General features: G+C 38.5%; 1 protein-coding gene across 1 annotated transcript in view; it reads right to left on the reverse strand.

Moving 5' to 3' along the window:
• cacna1fa (calcium channel, voltage-dependent, L type, alpha 1F subunit a) overlaps positions 1-13,084 on the reverse strand; it is a 45,155-nt gene that overhangs the window by 16,339 nt on the left and 15,732 nt on the right. The window contains exons 10-32 of the mRNA XM_058785940.1: positions 12,366-12,431; positions 12,188-12,254; positions 12,064-12,090; positions 11,770-11,930; positions 11,432-11,657; positions 10,879-11,086; positions 9,953-10,073; positions 9,744-9,816; positions 9,558-9,621; positions 8,099-8,156; positions 7,903-8,002; positions 7,678-7,807; positions 6,948-7,007; positions 6,315-6,421; positions 6,153-6,240; positions 2,584-2,691; positions 2,324-2,376; positions 2,097-2,243; positions 1,815-2,016; positions 1,550-1,708; positions 817-927; positions 568-651; positions 358-378 (exon numbers count right to left, since the gene is read on the reverse strand). Coding sequence (XP_058641923.1) covers positions 358-378; positions 568-651; positions 817-927; positions 1,550-1,708; positions 1,815-2,016; positions 2,097-2,243; positions 2,324-2,376; positions 2,584-2,691; positions 6,153-6,240; positions 6,315-6,421; positions 6,948-7,007; positions 7,678-7,807; positions 7,903-8,002; positions 8,099-8,156; positions 9,558-9,621; positions 9,744-9,816; positions 9,953-10,073; positions 10,879-11,086; positions 11,432-11,657; positions 11,770-11,930; positions 12,064-12,090; positions 12,188-12,254; positions 12,366-12,431 — 2,441 coding nt within the window. The remainder of the gene's footprint in view (positions 1-357; positions 379-567; positions 652-816; positions 928-1,549; positions 1,709-1,814; positions 2,017-2,096; positions 2,244-2,323; positions 2,377-2,583; positions 2,692-6,152; positions 6,241-6,314; positions 6,422-6,947; positions 7,008-7,677; positions 7,808-7,902; positions 8,003-8,098; positions 8,157-9,557; positions 9,622-9,743; positions 9,817-9,952; positions 10,074-10,878; positions 11,087-11,431; positions 11,658-11,769; positions 11,931-12,063; positions 12,091-12,187; positions 12,255-12,365; positions 12,432-13,084) is intronic.

Below are 13,084 nucleotides of genomic sequence, written 5' to 3' on the forward strand. Positions count from 1 at the left end.
AAACATCAAACTGCTGTTATAGAAACTTTAATTTATTGCCACATAAAGCAGGATCAGAGTTTCTTTTTGCAAATTTCTATATGATATCACCATAACAGCACTGTAAAATTCAACAACCGTGCATAAACAACACCATAACATAAAATGAAAGTTACAATTTTTGAGATTTGGGGGTGTGTTAATTACAAATTATGGAAGCAAATCAGCAGCAAAGTCTTACTGATCATAAATAAGGTTTTGCTGTGACTTTTGACCACAATTTAGTATGTATTGTGTGAAATGTTAATGAACAATAGCTTTAAAACTTCCAAGAAATTAATACTTATTTAGCTGATTTATGAGCTGGCATATTCTTACCTCACCATGGCCTCCTCCACCCTGATTGAGTGACAGGACCATCCAAATGCACACAAGAGAGCAGGAAACAGAAGAGATTATAGAAATTGATAAGTGTGTGTCTGAGATGACAAAAGATATAGTACTTTAATCATTGTCACATTAAAAGTTCACACTGACTAGATTTGGACATGCACAGGCATCTCTCATAGATCAGATATAGTTACATACACTGAACTCTGCAATCATGATGTCCACCAAACTGCCCACCACTATCAGCGCATCAAAAGAGTTCCAGGCATCTATAAAATAGTGCTGCGTAGACCCAAACACAAATAGCAAAAACAAGAGAGAGAGAGAGGAAAAAGCACAAATGTAAAGGCACTAACACAAATGGATGTATCAAGGCTGCATATCAAACCACTAGAGCACAGTAAAAAGTAAATTGAAAGGGGATAGAAAGTGTGTATCGAGTCTCACGTAAGGTCTCAGAGCCAGAAGTTTGATGATCATCTCAACCGTAAAGAGCGTAGTGAAGATCATGTTCAGGATGTCCATCACAAAGTTGAAGAGTTTGGACTGCTCATAGTGCTGTGGGTCACAGTCATGTGATTTTATTAGTTAATCCTGATCCTACATCTTTCTTTGTAATTTCATAATTACTTATATAGTTTTTAAAATATCTTTAAAGTGTACTGCCAAATGTACTGATAAGCATTTATAGTAAAATCAAATATACTGTAATGTCATTTCTATTGAACCCTGTATATCATAAAAATATTTGTAATAATAAAATAATTCGATAAAATATATTTCACAGTCCAGTTAAAATGATAATCATGCTTACATATGCTTTTGTATGTTAATCAACACATCAAAATAAGTGTACTTCATTAAAGCATGAAAAAAGTTGATTAAAACAGAAAGATGTAAAATGCACTTTAAAATAAAACTTTAAATTTGAAAAGTGTACTCTATTTAAGTGCACTTATGTGGCCTTTTATTTTTATACTGTAAGTGCAGTTTTTTTAAATATACTTTTAAGATTTAAAGTACAAGGTGCTTATAAAGTTCAAGGGCTTATGCAGGACAGTATTTACAGTATAATTAGCTGTATATAAAAACAATAAAAGTCTATGGAATGTCCCCATTTAGATAGCTAAGTGCACGTGTGTGTGTGTGTGTGTGTGTGTGTGTGTGTGTGTGTGTGTACCTGTACAGCCAGTGTGAGTGTGTTGAGCAGAATGAGCACAAACATAATGTACTCAAACTGAGAGGAATTGATGATCCTCCAGAATTTGAGTTGAGAGGGGTTTTTGGGGATGTAAATCTTTATTGGCTGAGCTTTCAATGCATAATACACACACTGCCGCTGTGAGCAAAGGAGAGACACCGTGAGACAGACAACAAGAGCAACAAAAGAATCAATCGACTAAACTAGATGAGATGATATGAGATGGCCTTGAATTAAGACTAACCTGATTCTTATTTAGTTCACAGTTTTTAAACTCAGCCTCTCCTTGTTCACGGAAGGTGATGATGACAAAACCCACGAAGATGTTCATCATGAAGAAGGCGATGATGATGATGTAGATGATGAAGAAGATGGAAATCTCAACACGGTAGTTATAGATGGGCCCTCTGTTCTCTGCGTTAGCATCAACAGCTTTGTACAAGAGTCTGTGAAATGCAAGAAAGACAGTTAAAGTTTGGAGCATCCAGTATCAGCGTTGTTGTGTTGAGTGGTTTTTCTCGCTCACTGTGGCCAGCCCTCAAACGTGGAGACGGTGAAGAGTGCCAGCATCCCCATCAGCACGTTGTCAAAGTTAAAGTCGCTGTTCTCCCAAACTCTCTCCCTCACCATTGGATGGTTCATATCACCATCTTTGAACACCACAAATGTGCCCCTAAACAATCACACACACAAGTTTTAGAAAACAACCCAGTGAGTCACTGTGAGAGCAAATCAAACGACCAAACAACATACTTGCACTCTTCAGGTGTATGTTTCGCCTCATCTGTGCATCTGTAGAACCGTCCCTACAAGAGGGATTACTTTAATGTTAACCAGCAAGAAAATACTGATCTAACTATTGAAAAACAGCTATATTGCTACTGGTTAACAACATTAACTAGTAGTTGCGCAAACTAGGCAATGTCATCCTAAAAGGAAAGTCCTCTCAGAAGGACTTGATGCATTAAGAAAGTAAACTGTGTCAATTTTGATTTCAGGTTGACTTTATGTACCTTGAAAAGCTGCACACCGATACAAGCGAACATGAACTGGAGGAGAGTGGTGACGATGAGGATGTTGCCAATAGTGCGGATGGCCACGAACACACACTGAATCACGCTCTGAAGACACAAACAGCAATACTCATTGAAGGTTATGAATGAACATAACTGGAAATAATGAACATTGTGGTATTCAGGGCTGCAGCAAATTGGGGTTGACATTGCAATATTTTGTTTTTCTGCTATACATATGCTGTGAAATGAAAAATACAAGAATCATAGAATGAATTGAATGAGGTGATTTTGTAGATGTCCTAGGCAAGGCAAGGCAATGCAAAGTTTATTTATATAGCCCATTTCAAACACAATGGTAATAAAAGTGCTTCACATATAAAAGGAATTCAAATAATCATAAAAAAACAATAAAACAAGGAATGTAAAAATTTTAAAATGATTTAAAAATTGATTTCAAATGAATGAAAACAGTTAAAAATAAAAATTATTATATAAAATAGAATGCAAGGGGAGTAAAAGTCATTTAGACTTTATATGAGTTTATATAAAATACTTTTACATTATTTATTTATAAAATCATTTAATTATAAAACTATAAAATAATTTTCAAAACCTGAAAATTACTTTTTATTCTGGAGACTTTGTTTTAAATGTGAACCATCCTGAACTATGGTCAAATTGGTCAAATTGTAGTAAACATAAAGGTTTTTAAAAAAATCCACTTCCAGTTCCAGTTTAAATTAAAATATTAAACAAAATAAGAAATATAGAGTAATGTTGTTCAGTTTTGAGACTTTAGTCTTTGCAACTTCTATCATTGTGCTGCCTGGGGTCAAATTACCCAAGGGACGTGTTTATCCGCTCTCGATCCTGGAACATGCTGCCATGGAGGAGTACATCAAAGAGGCCTTACAACAGGGGTTCATCCATCCTTCCACTTCTCCTGCAGCATCCAATTTCTTCTTTGTGGTGAAGAAGGATGGGGGCCTGAGCCCCTGTATCGATTATCTTGCACTCAACTCCCAGACAGTTAAGTTTGCCTATCCACTCCCTCTGGTGCCAGCCGCTTTAGAAGAACTCTGTGGAGCCCGGCTCTTCACAAAGCTAGATCTGCGCAGTGCCTACAATCTGATTTGCATCCGAAGAGGTGATGAATGGAAGACGGCCTTTTTAACACTTTCTGGTCACTATGAGCACCGGGTTATGCCATATCGCCTTTCAAACTCACCTTCAATCTTCCAGAATTTCACGAATGAAATATTCTGTGACATGCTCAACCGGTCTGTGATAATCTACAGGATGGGTGAGTAAATGAGAATATCAATCTTGAAGAACACCAACAGCATGCTTCCCAAGTACTCCAACGTCTCCGCCAGCATCACCTATACCTCAAATTAGAGAAATGCAAATTCCATCAAACCACCATTCAGTTCCTGGGCTACATCATAACACCAGAGGGAGTGCAGATGCATAAGAACAAGGTGGAAGCCATAAGGAACTGGCCTCAACCTACCACAGTCAAGGAGCTGCAGAGATTTCTGGGATTTGCGAACTTCTATCGGCGGTTCTTAGCCCATTACAGTCAACTGTCGACTCCACTTACCTCTCTCCTCCGACGAAAGCCAAAGTCCCTCTCCTGGACGCCTAAAGCCACAAAGGCATTTCAGCAGCTAAAATCCTCCTTCTGCATCGCTCCTACCCTGTCTCACCCAGATCCGAACCTCCGTTTCATGGTGGAGGTGGATGCCTCCACTCTAGGTATCAGTGCCGTATTGTCCCAGTGGAAGGGTGAACCCCAGTACTCCATCCATGCGCGTACCTCTCCAAAAAGATGTCCTCAGCGGTGCAAAATTACGACATCGGGAACAGCGAGTTACTGGCCATCAAGCTCACTCTGGAGGAGTGGCGGCACTGGTTGGAAGGAGCTCAACACCCCTCTTCGTCCAATATCTTCGTGAAGTAACACGCCTCAATCAAAGATGCCAGATGGGCCTTGTTCTTCACTTGCTTCAGATTCACCATAACCTACTGTCCTGGTCATAAGAACCTAAAAGCAGATGCCCTTTCCCACCTTCACCAACCTGATCCAGCTCCTGAAATCCCAGAGACCATTCTCTCACCCACAGTGTTTGTGTGTCCTATTGTGTGGGACCTGGATGACCAAATTCATGCCACCACTCTGACAGAACCCGCTCCGCCAGGAGGTCCGGAAGGGAGGAGATATGTACCCACCGCTCTGCGCCTCACCCATCTGGACTACATCCACACCTCTCCGGGATCGGGCCACCCAGGCAGCCAACGAAACCTCTCGCTCCTCCAGAACAGATACTGGTGGCCCAGCATGGCTCGGGATGTCGCCCGCTACGTCAGAGGATGTTGCCATCACATCCACTCCGCGACATTTACCAGAGGGCAAACTGGTTCCACTACCCATTCCACGCCGGCCCTGGTCCCATATTGGGGTCGATTTCGCTACCGATCTTCCACCTTCCAATGGGCACACCACCATATTAGTCGTCGAGGACAAATTCTCCAAGGCTTGCAAGCTAATTCCCTTACGAGGGTTACCCACGGCCTTAGAAGCAGCGGAAGCTCTCTTCCATCATGTATTTCTGATAGAGGGCCACAGTTTATATCCAGGGTCTGGCGTGGTTTCTTCCATCTGCTGGGAGTGTCTGTCAGTCTTTCCTCAGGTTATCATCCCCAAACCAATGGCCAGACCGAACGCAAGATCCAGTAGATCGGGCGGTATCTCCGAGCTTACTGTCATGAACATGAACGCTCAAAACTCCTTACGATAAGAAACGACAGGGTTAACACCGTTCCAGTGCCTGCTCAGGCTATCAATCGCTACTCTTCCCCTGGACTGGAGAGCCTTCAGAAGTCCCTGCGGTTGACTACTGGTTCCATGAGAACGAGAGGGTATGGGACTCAGCACACAACCATCTCCAGTGGGCAGTACGGAGACATAAGGATTATGCCGATGCCCATCACGCCGCAACACCCGCATACCAACCGGGCGACCGAGTCTGGCTCTCCACTTGGGATATTCGTCTCCGGCTGCCCTGCAGGAAGCTGAGTCCCCGTTATGTCGGTCCTTTCCCTATCACGAGGCAAATCAATGAGGTCACATATGAACTCCAACTCCCAGATACTTACCGCATCTTGCCTTGTGTCCCTGTTAAAGCCTTTTATTAATCCACTTACCGTTTTGAGTCTTCCTTCAGTTTGTGATAATAAAGAAGCTCTGAATCATTCTTCCCTTGTATGCCTCTCCATCCAGTTGTGACAATTATGGTGGTTTTTCAGCAAGTAAATAAAATAATAAAATAAATGTGCTGCTGGTTTCAGTGAGATTCACAGCACTGTGTTCTTTACTTTACATGCAAGTGGCTCATGATACAGTGTTTCTATATTACTGAGTGACTTGGTTCACATTTGATAATCGCATCAGTCACAATATCAATTTCATTTCAATTTATCAGGACTGATGGTATTGCATGGCGTATCAGTACATCTGCTGGAGACCATGGATGTTAGAATGGAAAAATGCATTGAGTTTGTACCTTGAGTCCCTTTGCTCTGTTGATGGCTCGAAGAGGCCTGAGCACTCGCAAGACTCGAAGAATCTTCACAACAGAAATAGCACTCGAACTAAATATAGAAATTACAACAAATAAGTGAATGAATCAATGAATATCTGAACTGAGTGATAGATGAACACTTACTGCAAGAAGAAAGAGGTGAGGGACACGCTAACAACCAGAAGGTCCAGGAGGTTGAATGCGTTTCTGCAGAAGGAACCTTGATGAAGGAAAGCTCCATACACAGTCATCTGAGCAACACACCGACACACATTTTCATTAATGTGCACATTCAAAATTAAGTAAAAGTTTAAACTCCATGTTCACAAACCACTGATGATTTTACACATGACCAATCCCTTGTTAGCTCAAAACCTTATTTTTAAGGTTATTTTAGTATTATTTATTTTGCTTGAATAAGCTTTTAGTTTATTTTTGTTGTTGTTGTTGGTTTTTATTTAAATTTTTAGTTATTTTTTTTTTGTATTTTTAGTATTTTATTTTATTTAGCAATTTAATGTGTATCAATATAAACTTACATTAGTTATCTTAGCAACATTTCTACTTCTTGTTTAGTGTATGTTTTCCATATAATATTTATATTTAATTTTATTTCACCTTTATTTTAATGTACACAAATGTTATTTAATAATTGTACTTTTTAGTTTTAGTTAACAATAATACCCCTGCCCATTATTAGACATGTAGAAAATATAAAAATCAGTTTGAAGCATAAAGAGCATCTTTTTATTTAGTGCAGGAGGATAAATAGTTTACCTTCAACATGATCTCAATAGTGAAGACGGTGGTAAAGACGTAATCAGCATAGCCCAGCATCTATCATAAGACATAAAGACAGCAATCAATCTCACGTCACCTGGTCAATCTCATGAGTCCATGTCATATTTCACCCCAAATAAAATACTTTGCATAAAAAAAAAATTTCTGATGAAAAATACACATTATTTAAATTATTGTAATTCAAAAACTCTAAACATACTTAGTGATAATATTTGCTGATTTTAAGAAAAAAAATATTACAGTTATAAAATTAAATAAATTATTTACAGTTATTATGCAAAAAACAATCTTCATTTTCTTTATGTAAAATATAATTGACTTTGGGGTGAAATATTAAGATTTTCATGGAATTCACCCACATATTTGGTTTTAGCCGTTTTTCAAATTAGAGATTGTGCTTTAAAACTAGTTTAATCTCTACAGGGCACAAGGGCTGGAGTTTGGGAGTTTGGGAAGCACAGTCCTGTTGAGAAAAGCCATTCAAAAGGAATACAACCAACAGGATCTATCACTGTTTTAAGACCATAAAATGCAAAATTTACAGGGCCAGTTAGGCCTAACTACAGTTTTTCAGAATTGTAAAATTATATATTAATACTTTTGTTCACATATTTTCTAACAATATAGGAACATTGAAAGATCTGCACACAGGCTGGCCCTCAAGCGCTCTGGTCTAGTCTTCTATTCTAGAGGTGCATGAACTTACAACATTCCTGACAGAATGAGTTTTGATTGGGTCTTCAGCAGCCAAAGAAAAACTACTGAATATGATGAAGACGAGGATGATGTTGGTGAAGTAATGATGATGAATGAGGTTGTGGCAGGCGACTCTGAGACTGTGAATATTAGCATGGTCAATTTCAGGTCGGAGATAAGAAAAATGATAATTATTAGCAACCAACCATCATTTGTACAATGTTTTTTAACGTACCAGTTTTTCTTTCCAAGGATGAAAAAGGAACTTCCATCAGGAATTGGTACAATTTTCTCTTTGGGCTGAAAACTTTCGACTTTCATGGGAGTGCCTATACCTTTAAAGAACATGAAGATTTAAAAGAATGTCATTAAATTAATTCACATATTTATAATGAATGTGAATATAAAGAATTGGACTGGACAGAATTTACCCTCAAGCCCTTCAATTGCTCTCAACTCTTCGTTCTCTTCCCAATCGTCCATATCATTCTAAACAAATTAAGAACAAGAAACATATAAAGAATAATATGGCAAGAATGATCATAGAAATTCAACATGTGGATAACTGAAATAAATTATATTCAACAGATCATATAGAAATCCTCAGTCAAATGGAAATGGTTTAATAAAGGTCTTTGATCATCTAAAGTGTTACGTCCCAGGTCTAGGGTCTAGGAGAAACATAAAAATAAAGGTCTTTACACTGGACTCTTCTTTCTTTTTTTTTTACTAGTTAAACTCAATGACAATCCGCACACACAAGAGGAAGTCAAATATGATAACTTTTACCTTTTCCACTGAAGAAACATTAATATTAATTATTAACCAATTATATCTTCAAATACTGAAAAATCTAATCCTGCTCCACATTATTTCCTGCAAAATTTTCTGTTATATTCTGAAATACATCACATTTTAAAGGTTAAAGGCATAGTTCACCCAAAAGTGAAAATTTGATGAAAATGTGTTGTCTCTCACAACATCCAAGATGTAGATGAGTTTGTTTCATCATGAGAACAGATTAGGAGAAACGTAGCATTACGTCACTCGCTCACCAGTGGATCCTCTGCAGTGAATGGGGGCCGTCAGAATGAGAGTCCAAACAGCTGATAAAACATCACAATAATCCACAAGTAATCCACACGACTCCAGGGGCCTCATTTATAAAGCGTGTGTATGCTCAGATTTGATCTTAGAGTGTGCATATGCTTAAATCCACGCCAGCGCTCATATTTATAAAAACGGTCTTTGACGTGGAAAAGTGCTTAGGACCAGACGTACGCACTTTTTATTGTAGGAGTATTGCAGGTTTTTGAAAATGTAAGCTGTTCTTGCAGCTCGCTGTTCTAAATTATGATGACTGGTGATATTTTATATGTTAATGACATGGATTAGGAGTCGTTTACAAGGCAGAGAGTTGAAACTATTCAATTGTGCGCAAGTTTAAGATCATTTGCGATTCATAGATTTCACATCTGAAAGAGAGGCGTGCACGCGATTTCTGTTCGTACGTTCATTCTATGAATCGCTCGTACGCAAATCTAAGAAATGATCGTAAGATCAAATTTTGGATGGTTTCTGCACAACATTTTATAAATGAGGCCCCAGTAGTGTGGAAAAAAGCTGACAAAAGCTGCGTGATTACTTGTGATGTTTTTATCAGCTGTTTGGACTCTTATTCTGACAGCACCCATTCATTGCAGAGGATCCACTGGTGAGCGAGTGACATAATGCTAAATTTCCCCAAATCTGTGCCGATAAACTCATCTGCATCTTGGATGGCCTGAGGCTGAGTAAATGTTAATTTTTGGGTAAACTATTCCTTTAAATGTGTCAAAAATTACTTTAGCAGAGAGAAAGAGAGAAAGAAAGAATGAGCAGGGTTCTTACTCCAGCTTCGTCTTCCTCTCTTTCTTCTTCATCCTCCCATTCCTCCTCCTCTTCTTTCTTCTCTCTTTAAAACAGAACAAACAGATTGAGCTCTGTGCCTGTGAATACAGGACAATAGCAAGGATGTGCACATTTGGCTTCTGTCCTGTGTGTGTGTGTGTGTGTGTGTGTGTGTGTGTTGCCTACTCTTTTTTCTTTTTGCCACCATCTCCAGCCAAGTTGTCCACAGCGATAGCCAAGAAGACATTCAGCAAGATGTCTGGATGACAAAGTCAAGGGCCAGAAACAAGACTCCAGATACAAGAACAGCCATATGGAAAGGTTAATCAATATGAAAATATGGAGCTTATAGATCATTAAATGTATTTTATACATATTTCCCACTGAAAAGATACAGTTACCACAGACGAAAAGAATGACAAAGTAAACAGAGACAATCATATTGGGAAACACTGGTCCACCATACGCCATGATGCCATCATACATGACAGAGTTCCAGTCCTCTCCTGTTAGGATCTACATAAGAAAGATCTTCAGTTTATATCTCTCAGTTCAGTAAACTACTGTATTCTGAATCTTTTCTCAATCTCTTATAATTTGTATAGTGTAATAAAGATGCACTGTAAAGAAGCATCAAGGAAGTTATTGCTTGTAAAATAATCATTTTTTTGGGGAGTAGGATGACAAAAAAGCCACTTCCTACGTAATCTGTAGATGCACAAAAGCCTATACAAGCATGTTTTTTAAATAACTGAACTTGCAGATAATATAATATTCATTAAATTCATTAAATAAAAGGCCACTTAAGTGTACTTAAAGAGAAACACTTTCGTGAATGTTTCTTAACGCACTTAAGTACAGTTTTAAAAAGTGCACTTTGTAATAATGTCAAAATAAAGGTTTTACATTAAAGAGCATTTTAAATCATTATGTTTTAATATTCATTTGCCATGTTCTAAAGAAGTGCACTTACTTTGATGCAAACATACTGAAGCACATTATAATTTTAGTCGTAGCGTGTTATTTGATATTACATTTTAAGTTAATATATTGTAAATGTACTAAATTGCTACTTTATCATGTAAATACAAACATATTTAAATACACATCATACATCAAGTTTCAATTGACGTGACATGAATGTACATATATAACAGGCTTAAGCATATTAATTCTGTAAAATATACTCTAAGTATGGTAAAGTGTACTTCATTTTCACAAGGGATACCTTTATTTTCCACAGCTTTTAGGAGCTTATATGAGGAGTTAAATATTAGAAAATCACTGTAAAAAATGACTGCTTAGTAACAGAGGAAGTTACCTGGAAACAGGTGAGCAGGGCAGATGGAAAAGTGTCAAAGGTGCTTCTTTTCATTTGAGTCTCATCAAAGTTGAACTTTCCGCCGAAGAGCTGCATGCCCAGGAGAGCGAAGATGATGAGGAAGAGGAAGAGCAGCAGCAGCAGGGAGCAAATGGCCTTCATTGAATTCAGCAAAGAGCTCACCAGGTCTGACAGGGCTGCCCAGTGTCTAAAGAGAGACACCAACAAATTCAGCATGTGCAGTGACTCCTTAAAACTATTGAGTCTTAATTTAATAATAAGTTCCCAAAATCTAAAATCCATTACATTTAATTATATGACTTTCTTCTTTCAGACAAATACAATCAGAGTTATATTAAAAAATTTATTCACAATGTTGAGATTTTGAAGCCCAAAAAAGTGCATCCATCCATCATATAAAGTGCTCCACATGGCTCCAGGGGGTTAATAAAGGCCTTCTGAAGTGAATCAATGCTTTTGTGCAATGCGACTCGAGTCCACAACTCTGCACAATGAATCTCAAAGATCTGGAAACACTTATGAGCTCAATTACCTTGTGACTTTGAAGATACGGAGCAGACGGACGCAGCGCAACACAGAGATCCCGATGGGTGGGATCACTTCCATCTCCACCAGCACTGTCTCCAGAATCCCACCACAAACCACGAAACAATCGAAACGATTGAAGAGCGCTATGAAGTAGATCTGAAAGCCGAAGCTATAGATCTTCATCAGCATCTCCAGCGTAAACAGTGCCAAAAGGATCTTATTTGCTCGTTCTGGAACATTAAAGAGACCGTATTTAAGACAGGGTCAGTTCATGTCATTACAGGCAAACTCTGGCAAAACTTTACTTCGCTCACACACACACACACACACACACACACACACCCTGTATGTCGGTGAGCCACTGCGGTTGGCCGTAGTGTTCAGAGGCGCTGGCGGCCGTATTGAGGAACACCAGCAGCAGCACCAGCCAGTAGAAATTGGTGGATTTGACGGCCACACGGCAGTTCTTCCTGATAACCAGATTCAAGTGGAACAGCTGTTCACTGAGAAAGAGAAGAAGCAGCAAATATTAATAAACTTTAAATATGAAACCTAAAAAAATTGGAAAATATTTCAGAAAGGAAGAGAAGAAATTTTGGGGTTCAGGTCAACATTGCTCAACATATAAACACCTACCAGAAACTTATAGCCATCAGTCGTGCCCTGAGGAACATAAAATAATTTAGATTAATCAAAGTTCTGGTGTTTATGGTGTAATACTTTATAATAGATAATTTAGCAGTGTAAATGTTGTACTTACATAATAGATGCACAGCAGCCGTTGTCATCATCCAGGAACGCTTCAAATTCAGAGTCTGAATCTGATTCTGTGTAAAAGAAAAGGACTGAATGTATAATTCAAAAATAAATCAAATTACATGGTTTTGTAGTTTGATATGCAATACATTTAAATATCAGAGTGAAACCGAGTTCAGTACCTCCATCTTCACTGTGTTTGTACCAGCCATATTTTTTCATCATCTTTTTCTTAGCCACCACAGCACCTGCCATTTACACCACCAAAAAAAAAAAAAAAAAAAATGAAAAGTACTCAATTGCATTGAATGTGCATTTGTAGTGCACTTCAAATCTTAAAGGTGTCATATGATGCGATTTCAAGTTTTCCTTTTTCTTTTGAGTGTTGCAGGCTGTTTGTGCATAGATAAGATCCCTGAAGTTGCAAAGACTAAAGTCTCAAAACCAAAGAGATATTCTTTATAAAAGTTAAGACTCGACCACGCCCACCTAAAATGGCTAATTTAAACACGCCCCCACGTCTACGTCACGGTGTGGGAAGATATGCAAAACACCATCCCAAATGTATACGCAAAGAAAGGGAACGTGATTTTTATTCTCACTGTAGTATTGTTGCTGCTCCATGTCCTGGAGACGCTGTGTTTTGTTGTGAAAGCGAAAGTACTTTGTTTGGGCTTCCAAAAGAGGACACAACTAGAAATCAGTGGTTAAGTTGTATTTACAACACTGTTCCAGAACAGTTCAACCCAAATATTAGAGTGTGTGCAGCGCATTTTACGAAGGACTATTTCCTGAACCTGGGAGTAGCCTGCCAGCTTTGCTCAAAGGCTGTTTCTATAAAGTGGGGCAATTACAAATTTGCAAGGACAGTCTGGCGCTTCTAACTCACAGCCTGTAAGTA

This window comes from Onychostoma macrolepis, chromosome 08 (assembly GCF_012432095.1).
Source record: "Onychostoma macrolepis isolate SWU-2019 chromosome 08, ASM1243209v1, whole genome shotgun sequence".
Taxonomy (NCBI): domain Eukaryota; kingdom Metazoa; phylum Chordata; class Actinopteri; order Cypriniformes; family Cyprinidae; genus Onychostoma; species Onychostoma macrolepis.